General features: G+C 59.3%; 1 protein-coding gene across 3 annotated transcripts; it reads left to right on the top strand.

The window, feature by feature from the left end:
* Nucleotides 1–128: 128 nt before the first annotated feature.
* Nucleotides 129–17,085, top strand: PWWP3A (PWWP domain containing 3A, DNA repair factor). Of its 3 annotated transcripts, none has more exons than XM_077860726.1 (14): nt 129–199; nt 705–787; nt 1,570–1,655; nt 2,746–2,816; nt 4,277–5,119; nt 6,048–6,149; nt 8,798–8,868; nt 10,282–10,358; nt 11,001–11,061; nt 12,763–12,838; nt 13,188–13,238; nt 13,533–13,969; nt 15,343–15,431; nt 16,764–17,085. In XM_077860726.1, exons 2-14 carry the CDS (start codon nt 746–748, stop codon nt 16,816–16,818), a joined length of 2,061 nt encoding a protein of 686 aa, XP_077716852.1. In that variant the 5' UTR covers nt 129–199; nt 705–745; the 3' UTR covers nt 16,819–17,085. The 3 variants fall into 3 exon arrangements, with proteins under 3 accessions (XP_077716852.1, XP_077716850.1, XP_077716851.1); XM_077860724.1 differs by having other exon boundaries at nt 153–199; nt 705–815; XM_077860725.1 differs by having other exon boundaries at nt 154–199; nt 705–815; nt 4,277–5,113.
* Nucleotides 17,086–18,123: the final 1,038 nt, after the last annotated feature.

Raw genomic sequence — 18,123 nt, 5'->3', positions numbered from 1 at the left:
CCGCCCGGCGCCCGTCAATCAGCCGCGCGCGCCCGCCCAGCGCCTGTCAGTCAAGCCCGCGCACGGCCGCCCGGGCGGAAGGGGCGGGGCCGGGCCGGGTCCGCGCGCCCCATTGGTCGGCGGCGGGGGTGGGGCTTGAGGGCGCCGCGAGGCTGGCCCCGCCCCCGGGCCGCGGGGGGCGGCGGCGGCGGCGGAGGCGGTGAGCGCGGGCGCGGGCGCGGGCGGCGGCGGGGAGGGCGCGGGTGTGGACGCCGTTAGGCCTCCGCGGCCTCCTCGGTCTCCGCGCGGGGCTCGGGGACGCCGCGCTGCGGAGGCCGGGCGCCCGGTGAGCCCTGTGGGCTGCGCCCCGCGGGCCGGGGGCGGGGGCCGAGGCGGCGGCGCCGGGCCTGGGGGGAGGGGCGAGCCGCGGAGGCCCCGGGGCGCGAGCCGAGCCGAGCCGAGCCTGCCGCGGGCGCCCCCCCGCCGGGCCCCGCCGCGTGCACCCCCGGCCTGGACCCCCCCGTGGTGCCTGTGGGCGGCGGCCCGGAGCTCGGGCGTGCAGCTGTCCCCGTCCTTTGAGGGGCCCCGCGGTCCAGCCCGCGCGGGGGGCGGTGCGAGCCGGGCGTTGGGGCCGCGGAGCAGCCGTTTGCGGGCGTCGGGCCTGCGGGGGCCCCAGCGCCCCGCCTGACCCCTGACCCCGTGCACCCTGTGCCCTTGTGTTGCAGGGCACCCCGCGTCGGAGCTGCCGGCGCCCCGCTTGTGCCACATGCGTCCCAGTCATGACGGACGCCCAGTATGTGCTGTGCAGGTGGGAGCAGCGCCTGTGGCCTGCCAAGGTGACAGCCGTCCCGCCGCGATTGCCACCCGGGGGGACGCGGACACTGTGCATCCGGGGAGACCTAGGAGCCCCGGCACTTGGCACCGCTCCTCTGCCCCCGCTTAGCCGGGTGTCTGGGCTGGTGCTTGCAGGGCTTGGCTTCCAGGAGTAGCGCCTGGTCTGGTCCATGCATAGAAAGTAGACAACAGGGGATCCCTGGGTGGCACAGCGGTTTGGCGCCTGCCTTTGGCCCAGGGCGCGATCCTGGAGACCCGGGATCGAATCCCACGTCGGGCTCCCCGTGCATGGAGCCTGCTTCTCCCTCTGCCTGTGTCTCTGCCTCATTCTCTCTCTCTCTCTGTGACTATCACAAATAAATTTGAAAAAAAAAAAAAAAGTAGACAACAGGTTCGGCCTTAAGAAGGCGCGCCGGGCGGCGTGTGGCTCGAGGCTCGAGGGAGTATCTGGAAGGCAGCCCTGCGAGAGTAAATCATGGCAGTGCCTTGGGGACACCTTCCAGCAAGCAGTGGGGGAGCGTGCCCAACTGCAAGGCACAGCCGGGCCTGCTGCCCGGCCCGCCTCTGACCTCTTGTGCCTCGGTTTCCCCACCTTCCAAGTACAGGTTTGGACAGGAGGTTGCTGGAGGCCCCGGGGGTTGTAGGTTTTAAGAATCTCTTGCTGCGTTTCCATCCGGAGCTCGTAGTGTTTTTTGTTGTTTTTTTTTTCTGTTAACCGTTACATCTCGGTAACAATTGTTTTCCCCCTTAATGTAGGTGTTGGCCAGAACTGAGACATCAACCAAAAATAAGAGAAAAAAAGGAGTTTTCCTAAGCGTTCAGATACTCTCCCTAGATGAAAAGTTAAGTGTTGTGGGCTTTCTTGATATTATTATTATTTTTTTTTTTTTCTGAGTCGGACTTCTGATACTGCACACACCTCCCCCGAAGGTGAATTTGTTTTTAAGGTCTTAGTAATTTTTCAGCTACTGTAACAGAGTTGTGCTCATGATAACCTTAAAAGGAAAGTGGATTTTTTTTTTTTTAACGTCTGTTTGGAAGTTGAAGGTCTGTATGATGTATTCCGTGTGAGAGATCCGTATAGGAATTGAATAAATATAAGTTATACGCAGGGGAAACTTGTTGGGGGTTCACGTAGGGATGTTTCCTTCCCACGGGTTTGTGTGTCTTTTTCTCAGAAACTTGAGTGACAGGCCGTCAATTTTGAAATGTTTGATGTTTCAGCCTGTCCATCTAGTAAGATGCTACTGTTTAGCATTCAGAAGGCAAACACATGATCGTGTGGAAGCGCATTACTCTCTCGCTCTTGCTTACCCGGAGATGGAAGGACATAATATTACTCGGGATGATTAAAATGCCCAGATCACGTATGATTGTGGTATTGCTGTGTCTAAGGGAAGAATTCCCAATTCAGAAAGAGTAAAACCTCGTCAGCTCCACTTCCAGCCTCCCCAGGTCCCCGTCCCTCTTCAGAGCGGCCTCCTAAACTCGCTTAGTTCCCAGCTCACACTTTCCCTGCGGCTGGGAAGGTAATTGAATGCTCGAGTTTAAAAGGAAAGCACATCCTTTTAAACTAAAACACACCTGCTGGGCTGTAAACAGGTTTTAGTGACATTATCATCTACTCTGAAAATCTAACAAAGGAGTTATTTGTACAGTTGAAAGTAGGATTTGCCTCATAAAAGTCACAATTTGAATTCATTTTTATTCTTAAATTCAACCAACCTTTTCTGTCTTAAAAGGGGAAAAAAAAAAGCCACATTCACCAGGGTCCTTGCTGCCTCTAACCTCAAGCTGTGACTTTTGGTTAAAGTAGAAGGTTGAGAAGGAAGAAAATGAATCTAATTCTTTTGTTATCTAAAGAAAAACATGTTTGAAAACGTCTCTGTGGCCTTGGCTGGCAGCGGATAACGGGTGTTTCTGTCCCTGCAGAATTGAGGTGAGAAGCACAGAAGTGGAAATCCTGAAGACAGCACACATCGAACGGATCGCTTCCTCCCTGGGTAAGAGCGCATCCCTAAGTGACAAAGGGATGGTGTGGGAGACGGAAAGACCCTGTTCTCCAGGTGACCCTGGGCCGAAGGAGAAGGAAAGGGATCTATTTTTTTAGACCTTTGCAGAATTTACCCCAGAACTGATCCTGTTGTCGACTGCCATTGTGGTCAGTCGCAAGCATTGGGACCTCTGGTCACACCCGTGGCCTCCAGTGTGTATTTGCCTCCATGAGGCAAGGGTGGAAGATGCTGTCCACCTCCCCCTCCCGCCCCAGTCCCACAGTAAGGCTGTAAAAGTGGGTTTTGGATCTGGTTCGTTCTCTGCCCAGGGTTTGAGAGCAGCGAGTTCTATGTTTAAATTCCATAGCTGAGCTCCGGGGAGAAAGGGCTATGTGACCAGCATCGTTGGCGGGTGCCCATCATCTGCCGGCGCTCTCCCCGTGGGGTGAGGCTGGTTGGAGATGGAACACTGACCCCCAGCTCCTTTGCCTCTCCTCGGTGGGAGGGAGGGCCGAGCTCTGCGCAGCCGGGGCTGGCTGTGCCCTTACCTGGTGGCAGCCTGACAGACCTAACTAAGCAGGAGGACCTTCCGCTCCAGCGGGGACACATACTCCCTGTGCCGTAAGCTGTTAGTCTCGTGGAAAGATCGGCCAGGAGTCTTTCCATGGCGTTCATAAACCAGAGTCCGTTTTCCTACATGTTTGGAAAAACCGCTATTGGTGCACGTGGCATCCAGCGGGCACCTTAGGCAGCGTCAGCCGCTGCCTCTCGGACGCTCCACGTCCTCTGCCCGGGTCGCATCGGGGGCTGCTGGTCCGTAGGGCCTTTACCAGGAAGCAGGGAAAAGGCTGCTGATGGAGGTGCCCTACCCGCTGAGTTGCGATAGTGCACCCGTCACCTCCTTCACATAAATGGTGCCGCGTCTGTGTGTCGGATGAGTAAATACGGCCGTGGCAGCCAGGAGGTCAGGCTGCAGTCTCCAGGCCCGTGATGCTCTTTTCTGGCTCTGAACGCCCTCGCACAGAAGTACGGAAAATCCAGCAGCCCACAATGGGTCCCTTTCATCGGCTGGCCCTCGCCCCCGCCGCCACCCAAGAACACGTTGCCGGCAGAGTTCTTTATGGAGTTGGCAAGGCTTTTTATTGAGCCTGATTGAAGTTGAAGCTGCGAGGCTGGGAGGATTTAGGAAGCGTCTGAGTACATTTTGCTGGCAGTATTTTTTTGTGACCTGGAGGGATTTATCTCTAACCCGATCAGGTTGGGGTCAGTCAGTTTGTTTTTAGAAAAGCGGAGTCCCGCAGCTTCGGACAATAGCTGTTGTTTTGTGGCCTTGTCCCCCTTTGGGAAAGCTGTAGCTGAGAGGGGTCAGTCCTCCCTTCAGGTGCGAAAGACCGAGTCAGCCCTAGGTGGCCATGCCCTGACGACAGCGTCTGGTCTCACCAGGCTTTGTTTGCTTCCCATCCTTGCAGCGTCCCAGGGTGAGGTTCCTGCTGAACCCCTGGAGGAGCTGGCCTACAGACGCTCACTTCGAGTGGCTTTGGATGTTTTGAACCAGAGAACCGGTTTGCCTCCAGAAAGCTCTTCAAGGGAAGAAAGAACTGCTCTGTCCTCACGAGAGAAGCCCACGGAACTGGCCTCCTCGCTCTGTGACCCCAGCTCTTCTTGTCTCCGGGAAGATGTGCCGAGCAGTTCTGGACCTCAGAGGAGGGAACGTGTATACCCAAGGCTGTCGGGTTCACCCACCTGTCGAAAGGACCCCAAGGGCAAAGTGGACCACAAGAAGGAGCTTGGGAAAAGTGGAAGCCCCCAAGCCTTGGTGGTCCCCTCAGCCAGAGGTGGTTCTCAGGATGGTGGTGGATCGAGAACGTGCTGCAGAAGTCGGACAACCCCGAGTAAAAGGGGAAGAAGTCTAGCGCAGGAGCCCAGCTTGTGTCAGAGAGCACCTTCGGTCTCGGAGGGAGATGGCGAAAAAGAGAGCAGCCTGCCAACCTCGGGCTCACCTCCCAGAGTTAGGGAGAAGGGTCTGTGTGCCAAAGGGGAAGACCCGGGTTTGCCATGGTGTGGCCCTGCGGTGCTCCCGGCCCCGGGGCGCCCAGCCTGCCCAGATGCCCGAGGCCGCCCTGCCAAGCGGCCCTGCCCAGATGGCAGCCAGAGGCTGCCCGCCACACAGCTGGAGCCGGGGGCAGCACCATGCCCCAGGCAGGGGCCCCGGGGACGCATGACTCTGCGCAGCGCTGCCAAACTCGGCCTGCCTGCCCCCTGTGCTTCCACAGAGGAGACAAATCTTCACATCCTGGTGGAGGAAGGTAAAGGTCTGTGGCCGAGAGTCGCTTGTGCTGGCGGGGTGGATTTGGGTTCCCATGGCTGACGCGGGTCAGGCACTCGTGTTTTTTGACCTGCTCTTAATGCGAACGTATCAAAATACTGGCAGAGCAGAGGTTGCCTGTTTCCTTTCCACCCGGGTCTCCCACCGGGTCATGATTACTTCCAACTAGTCCTGAATCCTCATGTCATTTTTTGTTCTGAACGGGAGAGGCCGTGGGGCACGAGCCTGGGGGCTGCGGCCCCAGGACGGCTCTGATGGGGAGCGGCACACGGCGCAGCAGCACGGCGGCCTCCCGCTGAGTGGGCAGGAGTCTCGGGAGTGATTAACTCACTCAGAAGGCTCCCGACTTTTTCAAGGTGCCCGTGGAGACCTACTTTTGTGGTTGAAGTCATGCCCTGTGGCTCTTTGCATTTGCACGACGCCATCTCCCTCTTACTCGGGATGCTGACTGAGGGCTGTTCGTTTTTGTGGGGTTCGGTTCCTCCAGACGGGCTGGCCCCATGCGGGCTCGGGCTTCTGCCCGGAGTTTAAGCTTCATGTGTTTGAACTCCGTGTCCCAGCAGGTGCAGAGGCTGCGGGGAATGAGTCGCACCCTGTCCCCGTGTCCCCAGCGCTGCGTGGGCCCTAGAAGTTGTTCTCCCCATGCTCGTCCCCTCGGCTTGCTTAGGTTGCTGCTTTGTGCACTCGCCTCGCGTCTAGACGCGGCAGCCTGGGTCCCTCGCCCTCTGCCTCTCCTTTAGTTCCTCTCGAGCAGAGCGTACTTTAATCAGAGTGTACCTGATATGAATCTGGCGGTGTGAGTCTGTGACTCGGGATCTTTTATCTTTGTTAACGGTCCCGTATCATGGAATGTTTTCCTTGGGCTGAGCTCCCGAGATGGTGATAGTGAAAGTCTAATCTACCATCATTGGCAGACCGACAGTCCTCCGGAGACTCAATGGAGTTTAATCCCATTCACTCCATCCTGGAGGAAGATGAGGATGATGAGGAGCCACCCAGAATCCTCTTATATCACGGTAAGTCTCGAGAAGCAGCCCGAGGAGTGTGTGCGTCCGCTTGTGGTGAGCCCTGGGCAGAGGCGGCTTCAGCTAAAGGCCTCTCGCCGCTTCATTTTCCTTCTGCTGAACAGACAACTTCAGAAGTGCTGTGTTTTCTGTCCTTCGTCTAAAGGGTAATCACACAAAGGGAAGAGGGCCTCCCTGGGAGGAGAGTGGCCAGCCCTCCTTGCCAGCACGCTGCCCCCATTATGTGTTGTCCTGTCCCCTCCGTGGGAAGGCAGGACAGCCGGGTGGAGAGCTGGGTCCTGTCGCCACCATTCGGGTATGGCCTGGTGCTGCCTCCGCATCTTTGGGGATGGCTGTTGGGCCCGGGGCATCGGGGCTCTGGGGCCCTCTCCCACATGTGCAGTCCGAGCCAGAGCAGACGTGCGCAGGTGTGTGCCCCCCGGCCCTCTTTGCAGGAAGATGACCCAGATCCCGAACCAACAGCCGGCAGCAAGTTATTCTGTGTCATGGGCTACATCACTGAGAATGAATTTTGTCCTTAGACTTTCCCATTGACTGTTGTTTTTTTTTTTTTTTAAGATTTTATTTATTTATTCATGAGAGGCAGAGACGCAGGCAGAGGGAGAAGCAGGCTCCCTGTGGGGACCCCAATGCGGGACTCAATCCTGGGACCCCAGGGTCACACCCTGAGTCGAAGGCAGACGCTCAACACTGATCCACCTGGGCGTCCCTGACCATTTGTTTTTAACATAGTCTGGTGGTGTTTTTTTTTTTTTTTTTTTTTTTAAGATTTGATGTATTTATCCATGAAAGGCACCAAGAGAGAGGCAGAGACACAGGCAGAGGGAGAAGCAGGCTTCCTGCTGGGAACCCAATGGGGGATTCCCGGGACCCCAGGGTCATTCCCTGAGCTGAAGGCAGATACTTAACCACTGAGCCACCCAGGCATCCCAGTGTGGCGTTTTCTTAGCATTTTCATCATGAAATAATTATAGATTCACAAGATGTGGCAAAAACAGTACATGGAAAGGGGGCCTCACCTCCAAGGGTGACCCCCTGTGCCTCAGGGGGCCGATGCCGGCGCTGTGAGCAGGGTGTGCCCCTGGGACTCGTTCCTCCGCCGACTGCGGGCTGGTCTATCAGCGTGCTCACACTTGTGCGTTGGCCTCTGTGCCTCAGTGATAACCCCGACACAGTTAACACTGGCTCACGGTCTTCTGATTTCTTTGCGGAACTGCTTATTCCTTACCGAGCCCTCCCTGGCCATCAGGTACCTAGAGTGATGCACGCCTTGTGGGGCCCCGGTGTGCCTGGTGTGTACCTTTGGGAAAGCTCTGCAGGCTCAGTTCCCAGTAGCTGGACTTGCTTGGCTGGAGAAGGGTTCCCCAGCTTCTCCCGGAAGGGGATTTTCCTCCCAGCTCTTGCCGGCAGGGCTGGAGGGGCAGGTGAAACCGAGGTGTGCATTCGAATCCCCCTGGTTTTTTGCTTCCCGTTTGATTTTGTCTTGCCCCCGACCCGCCGCAGCCTGATGTCTGTGGAGGCCTTACCCGTGACCTCTTTGTCCTCATGGGGCCCTGACGCTTCTCTTAAAAACCAAACGCAAAAAAAAAAAAAAAAAAAAAACGCTTCTCACCAGATGGATGATGGTCGTCCTTTGCTCACTCTGCGGGCGCTCGCCCGTCTGCAGACCTGCCTCCTCGCCTCGCCGGCCGCTGGGGCGCTGCTGGAACAGGGCTCGTCTTGGTTCTGCTTGGAAAAGCAGCCTCGTGTCTGCGAGGTTTTGTTAGCTGATTGTTTCAACATTTAAGTGATCTGTTTTGGAGTTTTGTGTTTGGTTGGAAATCTTGTTAAGTTTTTTTCATAAATTCATTACCAGATGATTTTAGTAACTGGTGTTTCCCCCCCCCCCCCCTTTTAAGATAAAGCCCAGTTTTTCAGACTGATGAATTTCCTGGGAAGTTGGTTCTTTTGTTGGGGCTTTTGTGCCACACTTTTTTTTTTTTTTTTTTAACAGAAAGCACAAGCAGGAGGAGAGGGAGAAGCAGGCTCCTTGCTGCGCAGGGAGCCCGATGCCGGGCTCCGTCCCGGGACCCTGGGGTCATGACCTGAGCCAAAGGCAGGTGCTTCACCAAAGGAGCCACCCAGGCGCCCCTGTGCCACACTCTTTTTAAAAAATATTTTATTTTTTGGGATCCCTGGGTGGCGCAGCGGTTTGGCGCCTGCCTTTGGCCCAGGGCGCGATCCTGGAGACCCGGGATTGAGTCCCACATAGGGCTCCCGGTGCATGGAGCCTGCTTCTTCCTCTGCCTGTGTCTCTGCCTCTCTCTCTTTCTCTCTCTGTGACTATCATAAATAAATTTAAAAAATTAAAATATTTTATTTTTTTAAATACTTTAATCTGGAATAATTTGAGATTTACACCATAGTGGCAAAGGTGGTATGCAGTTGACCAGGGCTGCTTGTCTCCGCTCAGCAGCACGCACATGCCCGGCACTCAGGTGCCAGCGTTGTTGCAAGGCTACCTTTCAAAAGTTGGGGCTTCTGATGAGAGCATTAGGTTTAAATGCCATCTGATGGTTGCATTTCTTCAGTTGTTGCATTTGGTGCGTGGTGCAGATCTGACTTGCTGTTCGTCTTTTTGTCTTTCTTTTTAATTCTAGAACCACGCTCCTTTGAAGTTGGAATGCTGGTCTGGCTTAAACACCAGAAATACCCGTTCTGGCCGGCAGTGGTAAGCACCGGTGGCCTCTGGCACCTGGCTGCAGGCCCCGCACTTCTGCTCACTCGCCCCCCGTTCGGGTCAGCTAGACCCCAGGAAATTTCTTTACTGGGAAAAACCAGTGCTGGGATGAACATTCTAAGCAGGGTTTTTGGAGACATTGACTTGAGTAAGGGGAGTTCGATCATTTTGGTGTAGTTGAGCCTAAGGCTCCGAGGTCCGATCCTGAGCAAGCAGGCTCAGGAAAACCCGCCTAAGAACTTGTCTGCACCTTGCTGGCTTCTAATACCAGGCACTTCAGACTTTCTCCTGAGGAAGCTTTTAAATTGTTCAGATTTTATAGTAGGGATTGGTCGTGTGTGTGCGATGGGTGGGCCACAGCACCGTATAGTTCCTGGCTCTGCCTTCTTGGTGTGTCCGGACGGTGCAGGCTGTCTGTTTTTTAGGCCAAGGCAGCAGGCCAGCTCTTCCCCTCTTCAACCCAGTGTCTTCCTCTATCCCCCTCCAACCTGGCTCCAGTAGGCCTTCACCTTGTAGTGAGAGACAGTGATGTTAAAATTGGGACGGTACCAGTAGGATCCAAAGACGCTGCTCTTGTCGCCGTGAGGCTGACCCTCAGCAGGGCAGCCTGGCCTCCTTGGATGGGACAGATTGGTTGTAGCGACAGTGGGGTTGATACCCGTGCAGTGTTGCTGGGCATAATGTGTAGCTTGAGCAGACGTGCAGATGAAGTGGGCGTCTCTGTGTAGTGTCTCAGCACCACTCGGGGGGTCCCTTGGCCAGCCTTCATTACTCGTTCGTGGCAGGTGCTCGTGTCCACCCACGTTTGTCACCCTTTTCCTGGACCTCTCCTCATTCCTTACTTTTACCAGTTCCCCTGGGGGCCCTGCTCGGTAAGGAATCTCCAAGGTCGCATGTTCCTAGGGCAAGCTCTTGGTTTACAGCTGAGCAGGGACACGGGCATCGGGCGGGGAGGAGGCTGCTCTGAGTCAGGCATCGCTGCCTCTGTATCCTTGGCTTGTCCCACCTGCCTGAGCTCACTTTGCTCAGGGCTAGTGTTAAGTGGTTATTGTAGCACCACTCGAGTGGGTACTATACTAAATATTGATATAGAGGACGTTGATATTGAAAATGAGGGCGGGCCAGGGGAGAGTCGCAGGTGTGCAGAGGTAGCAGTAAGTGTGGTTCTCTATTAAACACAGCGAAATCTTGCCTGGTCTTGCTCATACATGAGCAGTGAGAGTGGGGCATGAAGCAGACGAGGGAGGTGTCTGAGTATCTGACCCGGGGGCTTTGCCTTGGTCACCCCCAGCCAGCAGCGTTTCTTATCACACGCCAGCCTTGTGCCACCTTGTCAGGGAGGTATTTCAAAAGCCTCACCTCTTCTGGGTTTTTGATGCTTTATTTTGTTGGATTTGCCAACAGGTCAAGAGCGTCAGGCGGAGAGATAAGAAAGCCAGCGTGCTCTTTATCGAGGGGCACATGGACCCAAAAGGAAGAGGGTAACCCAGCCATCTGCTCTCTGCAAATGCCTCCCGGGGGAAGGCCTGCTGGCTCGGGGGTGCTGGGATGGTCGGGAGGGGGCTGGGGTCCAGGGCCAGGTCGAGCTCACGTGCCCCTGTGATCCCGCTCCTGGAGGAGGAATCCACACAGGGCTGTTGAAACGGACTGCCCAGACCATCCAGTTTTCAAAACTTTATTTGCTGCCTTTGAAAGGCAGCCCAGTCAGACGCTCAGTGGATCCCGCCCGTTCTCCACGAATTCTGCTACACTCTGGTGGTCGCAGGTGCTGTGAGCGGCAACCCTGCCTCCACCTGTTTTGCCATTTGGTTAGTTCTAACCACTTAATCCCGGGGTGAATATGCACACGCACGTGCCTGTCTGCTCGAAGGGTGCTTTGCAAACACAGCTCAGAGCCTCTGGCCCTCAGGTGCTGCCTCCACCTCCCATGCGTGGCCAGGGGTGTGCGTGAGTCACATGGTGGCCCCAGCCACGTCCCCTAGCAACCGTCTCGGGGGCTTCCACGGCAGCTGGTGGGGCAGAGGCCCCCGCCGCCCCTCCTAGTTCCATCAGAGGAAAGGAAAACGTTGTCTTGGGTCACGAGATGTAGTTGCTTCACGTTAACCTTCCCTCTCTGCTTCCAGCATCACGGTGTCTCTCAAAAGATTGAAGCACTTTGACTGTAAAGAGAAACAAGAACTTCTGGTAGGTGGACTGTCGGTGCCCGTGCGAAGCGGCCGCCTGGGTGGCTGTGGTCTGCTGGCCCGGCTTCCAGCTCTTTCTTCTGGGAAGTTGCCCGCCACCCCTGGGGAGTTGGGCTTTTGGCGCAGAGGATGATTTGCCCGGGTGCAGGCCCGCTCCTCGAAGCGCACGGTGGCTCGGAGGCTGCCCCTGCACAGGGCGTGGGCACAGCAGGCCTGCACGCGTGTGGGGGGGCCCCAGGTGCTCGGCTGCGTGGGCGACGATGGCGCCCCATGAGGCATGAGGCGCGAGGCGCGTGTCCGCTCGTCAGCTGTCTGTTCAGCCCTGAGGTGCTGTGTGTGGGATAACAGCTCTCAGGCCGCAGACCCAGCCCGGGGCGGGGGGGGGCGGGGGGCGTTCTTGTCCCAGCCCGGTGAGCGGACTCCAGGCTTCGTGTCATGGGGCAGCCTTCTTGGTGGACTGATGTGAAGGCCCTGAGCACAGCGGGCACCCACATCGGACCCCGGCCTTCGTTTCCTTCCCCTGGTGTGCATGTCCCTGTGACGCGGTCCTGCTCCCCGCCTGTGAGTCTGTTCACAGCAGCTTCCAAGCAGCCGTCTGCGCTGGGCACCCAGTCCCCATCAGGGTGCCTGTGAGCAGAGCCCGGTTCTGCAAGAGGGCCAGCCGTGGCAAGCACAAGTCCGCCAGCTGGGCGCCCGCCCTTCCAGCCGGTGGCCGGCCCTGACCCCATGGCCGTTCTCGGGGATCTGGATAGCTTTCCCAGAGTGGGGGTGGGGGTGAGGGTGGGGGCTTGTCAGGACGGCAGGAATCTTGCTCTGAGGTCTGTGTTCCAAGCACACAAAGAACTCTGTTCTACGACCCAGACGGCGTGTGGCCTCGCGTAATCCAGACACTGGGACGATGCCTATTGCCCGACTTCCTGCTCCCTGAGAAGAGTCAGGCCCCTCTGTGAAGTTGGGTGCACTAGGTCACTGAGGGGCCGTGGAGGTGGCAAGAGCGCCTCCCCCTGGAGCCGCCGTTTGGACTGTCCTGGGTGGTGTTGATGGGCAGCAGGGCCGTCGGGGTCATGGCTCTGAGCTCTGCCTTCCTGAGCGAGGAGCGGCACCAGCTGCTGTCCCCGGCTCGCACCTGCCGCGGGCTGGACTAGTGCTGGACAACGGGAGGAGGGCTGGGCCGGGGTGGTGGTGACGCGGGGGGGATCCATCGGGCCAGTGGGCCATCATCCCAGCTCCGGTCCTCACAGGGCCGGCGGGGGCTTGTCCTCCGTTGGCAGGTGAGGACCTTGAGGCCCAGCTGGGCCTCCCCCCCCCCCCGGTAGCATCCTTCCATCCTAGGACAGTACTTCCGACCGAGCCGACGCTGTTCTAAACCAAGGACACAAAGACTCTTCTTAGAAGGGTTTGTTTTGTACGACTTTGAAGTCTTCTCCGGGCACCGTCAGCCACGTTGGGATGCTTGCCTCCTTCCTGTTTAGGGTCCCCGCTCTGCTGCCCCACAGCGCTCAGCTCCCCCGTGACGGCTCTGTGAGCAGCGCCTGCCGCAGCCCTGGGCCTCCGTGTGCATCTGCATGTGCAGCGGCGGCAGCCCCACACGGGGGCGTCTCCCGGGCCTGCCTGCCGTGGACACAGGACCCGAGGAACCAGGAAGGGTTGGAAGAGCCCCCCTGGCTTCCTGCTGACACCTGCTGTCTGCGTCTTGTTGCAGAACGAGGCCAAGGAGGACTTCGACCAGGCCATCGGCTGGTGCGTCTCCTTGATCACCGACTACAGGGTCCGGCTCGGTACGTGGGGCTGTGCGGCCTTGGACACGGGGACCGGGTTGGGGCACAGCGTGGGCCTGTGGTCCGCAACAGGCTTGTCCCCAGCAAGGGAGGTGGGCAGACACGCAGGCGAGGGCTGAAACGCGGCGTGTGAACGGAAGGCAGACTTCGCTGTGAGTCCGAGCTGGTGTGTAGCCGCCCCCAGGATGTGGCACGGACAGCGGCGCTGGTGTAGGTGTGCCGTCGGCCCTCGTGGGCAGGGGTCCGGGTGGGGCAGACACGAGGCAGACATGTGACCCAGCGTCCCGCGGGGCCGTTCCGGTGCCACGTCTGACACTGTGACATGGCTGTTCTCGTGCCTTCTCTGCAGGCTGTGGCTCTTTTGCTGGCTCTTTCCTAGAATACTACGCTGCCGACATCAGTGAGTCCGGCAAGTCCTCTTGGGGGTGGGACGCTCGGAAGGGGGTGCGCCTGGATGCAGGCTGCCCCGTGTCCCCAGCCTGACGCTGGACCCCTGGGGACGTCCTGACTGCCCTCTGCCGCCCAAGCTTTGGGTGAACTGATGGTCACCCCGTAGCCTGTTGCCCTGTGTCATCAAGGAGTGGAGGTGGGGGTGTCGATGCTCCCTGGGCCACCCCCTAGTGACGCAGCAAAGGAAGGCCGCAGGGAGCCCCCCCACAGGCCGGCCGTCCACGGACCTGTCGCTCCCCCGCAGGTTATCCCGTCCGCAAGTCCATTCAGCAGGACGTCTTGGGGACCAGGTTCCCCCAGCTGAGCAAGGAGGACCCCGAGGAGCCTGTGGCGGGGAGCCCCCAGGGGAGGAGGCAGCCCTGCAGGAAGGTCCTCCCCGACCGCTCCCGGGCCGCCCGGGACCGCGCCAACCAGAAGCTGGTGGAATACATCGTGAAAGCCAGGGGCGCCGAGGGTCACCTGCGGGCCATCCTGAAGAACAGGAAGCCGTCCCGGTGGTTGAACACGTTCCTGAGTTCGGGTCAGTACATGACATGCGTGGAGACGTACCTGGAGGACGAGGAGCAGCTGGACCTGGTGGTGAAGTACCTGCAGGGCGTCTACCAGGAGACGGGCAGCAGGACGCTGGCTCGGGTCAACGGCGACAGGATCCGGTTCATCCTGGATGTCCTGCTCCCCGAAGTGAGTGGTGGCCAGAGCCCATCCGCAGGTGGGGTGGGGGCTGCGGCCAGGGCCCCGGGCCGCCCGCGAGGCCATTGCAGGGTGACAGGGCCTCGGTGTTGAGACCTCAGGCCGGGGGCACGAGAGCCATGTGCACGTGGAAACCTTTGCAGAACAGATGTGGCGGCGGCAAGAGAGTCGTGATCCCCTGGAGGCCCAGCCGGGCTTCGGCTGGCGGGAGCACAACGGGATCCCTGGTTTTCAGGGTCTGAGGGGGCAGGAGCTTGTGCGGGAGGAGTTACCCGACTCAAAAACTCTCCTTTTGTGACAAGAAGCTTTCGAATACGTACAAAGGGAAAGTATTGTCTGGAAGCCTCTGTGCCCGACGCCCGTTTGGATCGGCGACCTCTGTCTGTATCTCCTGCTCCCTCCCCCAGATAACTGGGGGGGAATTCCCAAACATTTTTTTCATGCTCGGGTGCTCCAGTGTGTGTCTTCAAGGAAGGGGTGGTCCCGTGTGGGGATGGCTGTGGTTCTTGCTGGGGGGGGCAGAGGCCACTGGATCCCCACGGTGCCGGGTCACCTCCTAACTGACCTGCCTGATGTCAGCAGTGCCGGGGTAGGGGCAGGGGGTGAGCTCTGTTCTAGACCCTGAAGGCTCTGTTTTTTTGTTTTTAAGCTTTTAATTTTTTAAAGATTTTATTTATTTATTAATGAAAGTCAGAGGGGGTGGTGGGCAGAGACACAGGCAGAGGGAGAAGCAGGCTCCCTGCAGGGAGCCCCATGCGGGACTCCATCCCAGGACCCTGGGGTCATGCCCTGGGCCAAAGGCAGACGGTCTACTGCTGAGCCCCCGGGTGTCCCCACATGGGGGGGCTTTAAAAGCACTTGCCAGGGGTGCCTGGGAGGCTCCAACCATGAAGTATCTGCCTTTATAGCTCAGGTCACGATCTCGGGGTCCTGGATCAAGCCCCACGTTGGGCTCCCGCTCTGCTTCTGTGCCTCCTGTACACTCTCTCCTTCCTCCCTCTTCTCAAATGAATAATTATTCAGAAAATAAAAAGTCACATCGGAAGTGACCAGGGTTCTGCTGCTGCTTCTGAAGAAACGAACAAGGGTTCCTCAACGTCAGACGTGCTCTGTACTCAGATGATGTATTTTTCCAGTTGTTTGAACAGTGAACTCAGGAATGCTCACGAGTGGGCTTGTTGGTTTCGGTCCCGTGCCTTTTTCTGGTTCTAGGGACACGAACTCTCATGTGTCATCCAAAAGCCTGGCTCACTGACACGGCAAGCGTCCGTTCAGGCAGAGCCGTCCTGGGCCCTTGCGCAGCCCTGAGTTCCCCGTGCGGCCCGGCCCGTGCCCTCGGCTGAGCGCCCTCTGCCCCCTTGCAGGCCATCATCTGCGCGATCGCGGCGGTGGACGCCGTGGATTACAAGACGGCCGAGGAGAAGTACCTCAGGGGACCGTCCCTCGGCTACCGGTAGGCTGCTCAGGGCACCGCTCCCAAGGCGGCGGCGGTGTGTGCGGAGGGGCTGGCGTTCCCTCGCGCCCGTGGCCGCGGTGGAGGTCCCTCCCCGACACGCCGGCCCGGGTGGCAGCGGGTGGACGCGCTGCACGCGTTCGAGGGCGCCAGGAGCTGTCAGCCGGCACTTGCCGAGGCCCCAGTGAGGCCGGCGGGGACGGTCCCTGGCGAGCCCCCTGCCACCCGAGCAGGTGCAGCTGGACCGCAGCCCGGGCGCGTCACGGCCGACGTGCTGTCCTCCGGGTGCCCCCGGGCGCGTGCCGGGCCCGCCGCGCCAATCACCCTCAGCCGGCGCCGCCGATTGCGTCTCGGGCCTTCGCCCCTTGCCTCGGCGCCGAGGCCGTTTGAGAAAACAGATTACACGCTGCAGTCGCCCGGGCCGCTGGGAGCCGGGGAGAGGAATGCCGTGATCAAGACGTCTCGGCCGGCGGTTAGCCCCGGGCCCGCGCCCCCGCGCCCCTAATCCCGTCTCTGGGCTCGCTGCCAGCCGCGCTGGGAACAGGCCGGGCCCGCGTGCCAGTGACAGGCTGAAGACTCAACTAGGGTCGCAGGCCGGGTCTCCGGGGCCCGCCGGGCACGCTGTCTGTCACGGGTGCCGGGCGGCGGCTCCCAGGCGGCCCCCGAGCGTCCCACGGCTGTCGCGGTGGTCCCTCGACACACGGATTCGGGACGCTGTTGGTGGGGGAGCGGGGTTGGCGCCGTGCTCGGCCCCCGCCGCGCTGTCCTCCGGGGACAGCCCGACTGTCCCGCAGGTGAGCCTGTGCTCCGCCTGCCGCTGCCCTCGCTGCGGGGTGGCGGGCCGCCTGCCTGACGCCACGGCTGTGCCCTTCCCCGGTGCGGGCGGCCGCTGCGGCCCCCACCGAGCTCGCCTGCTCCGCCCTCGTCTCCGCGGAGCCTCACGCCCTGTGGTCGGTCGTGGTTACCGTCGCCTTCCTGTCGCCGTGGCTCCCCAAGCGCCGCGAATGCCATTCCTCTTACCGGGGGTCCCGTGGTGTCTCCCCGGTAGCTGTGAGGATAATTTCATAATTTATTCTCTTTAAAAAAGTTTTTTTTTTTAAATTGTGGTAAAAAGCACATGACGTAAAATTCACCACCGTAACCGTCTCTGAGCGCACAGCACAGGGCACGGAGCACCCTCACCCCGCCGCGCACCCACCCCCACCACCGTCTCCAGAACCTTCCTCCTCCCCACACACAGACCCCGTCCCCAGGAAGCACTGGCCGGTCTGTTTCATATTTTAAGGCATGATGAGTTACTAAAATGACGTTATCTCCTTTTATTTTCTGAAGGGAAAAAGAAATATTCGATAAACAGCTCCTAGAAGAAAGGAGTCAGCGGTGCTGACGCTGGAGGGCCGCGGCGGTCGGTGGCGGGAGTGCCCTGCCTGCAGGGCCGGGCCTGGGATGTGCTCGCTTCTCATCCGGGGGTGCTCTTTTCCTGGCTTTTTTGGAAGGTATTGTTTCTGAAAGGTTTTTGAAACAAAAACGTGTTTTATTTGCTGCATATCATTACCTGTGACTGTACTGTATTGTCGAATATAAGGTGCACACTTGGTTTTTTATGTTAAAAAGCACTGTATCCACTATTAAACAGGAGTTTTAAGAAAGTCTATCGGATGCGTTCCTGCAGGACAGCGTGTTTTCTGTTTGCCCCCTCGCCTGTGCCTATGCTCCTGAGGCCGGACGGGGCTGCTCGATGTCTCGCGGTGCACGAGGTCTCCTCCCCGTGCGGGAGAACGGCGTCCGCCCGGCCCCCGGGGGCAGCGAGTCTCGTGCGAGCGCACCCTGCCCATCGTGGGGATTTTCGTGTGTGGCTGCGTCTGGCCTGGCACTGAGTGCGGTCTCCCTGGCCAGCCTCTGCGGCTCCTGCTCAGCCCGGGGGCTGCGACCTCCCACCCACGGTGGCCGCGGTCGTTGTGTGTGTGGCTGCAGGTCACAACGTCAGGGACAGGACTGTGTCATGCGGGCCGGCTCCTGCGGAAGCGAGGCCTTTGTCTGGAGGCCGCGTTCACATTCCTGCCTGGGCCCAAAGGAGGCGGGAGGCAGCTGGTGGGTCACCCCGGTGCCCAGGGGTCCGCAGCACAGGACCCTGGTGTTTGGAGAGCCGGGAACTCTGGGGTCTGTCAGAGCCTCCATCAAATGAATTCTTTCTTCTAAGTTGATGGGACAGTGTCCAGGAAGTCCATGGGGCAGAGGTTCATTCCCAGACCCCTGGGTCAGCTACCTGGGGGCTCCCTCTCCCTCCCCAGCAGCTCCTCCCCCACAGCAGCCACCACAACGAGGACTTAGAGGGAGAGGTTGGCTGGCAGAGCCCTGAGGAGGTGCTGGCCGGCAGAGGCCCAGGCCCCACGGAGGGCCGAGAACCCTGGGGTCAGCTGGGGGCACCTGGCCTGGGCCTGGCTCAGGAGGGCAGGCTGGGGGCTCCTGGGCTGGAGCACTGTCCTTGGGGGCCCTGCAGCCACGGTGCCCCAGGCTTGCAGGTGAGACCACAGAGCGACAATGGTTTCCATCCACCACGGAGCCCAAAGCCAGGCCATTGGGTCGCTTCCTGCACAGGGGACAGCCCGCCAGTGTCCAGCGTGGGCCCGGCCCCTTCCTGGGAGAGCCCGTGGCAGGTTCCACCTGAGGTGGGCGCACCCTACTGTGCTCA

The sequence above is a fragment of the Canis aureus genome, chromosome 19 (genome assembly GCF_053574225.1).
Source record: "Canis aureus isolate CA01 chromosome 19, VMU_Caureus_v.1.0, whole genome shotgun sequence".
Classification (NCBI taxonomy): Eukaryota; Metazoa; Chordata; class Mammalia; order Carnivora; family Canidae; genus Canis; species Canis aureus.
This window is presented reverse-complemented; position numbering and strand designations above follow the sequence as displayed.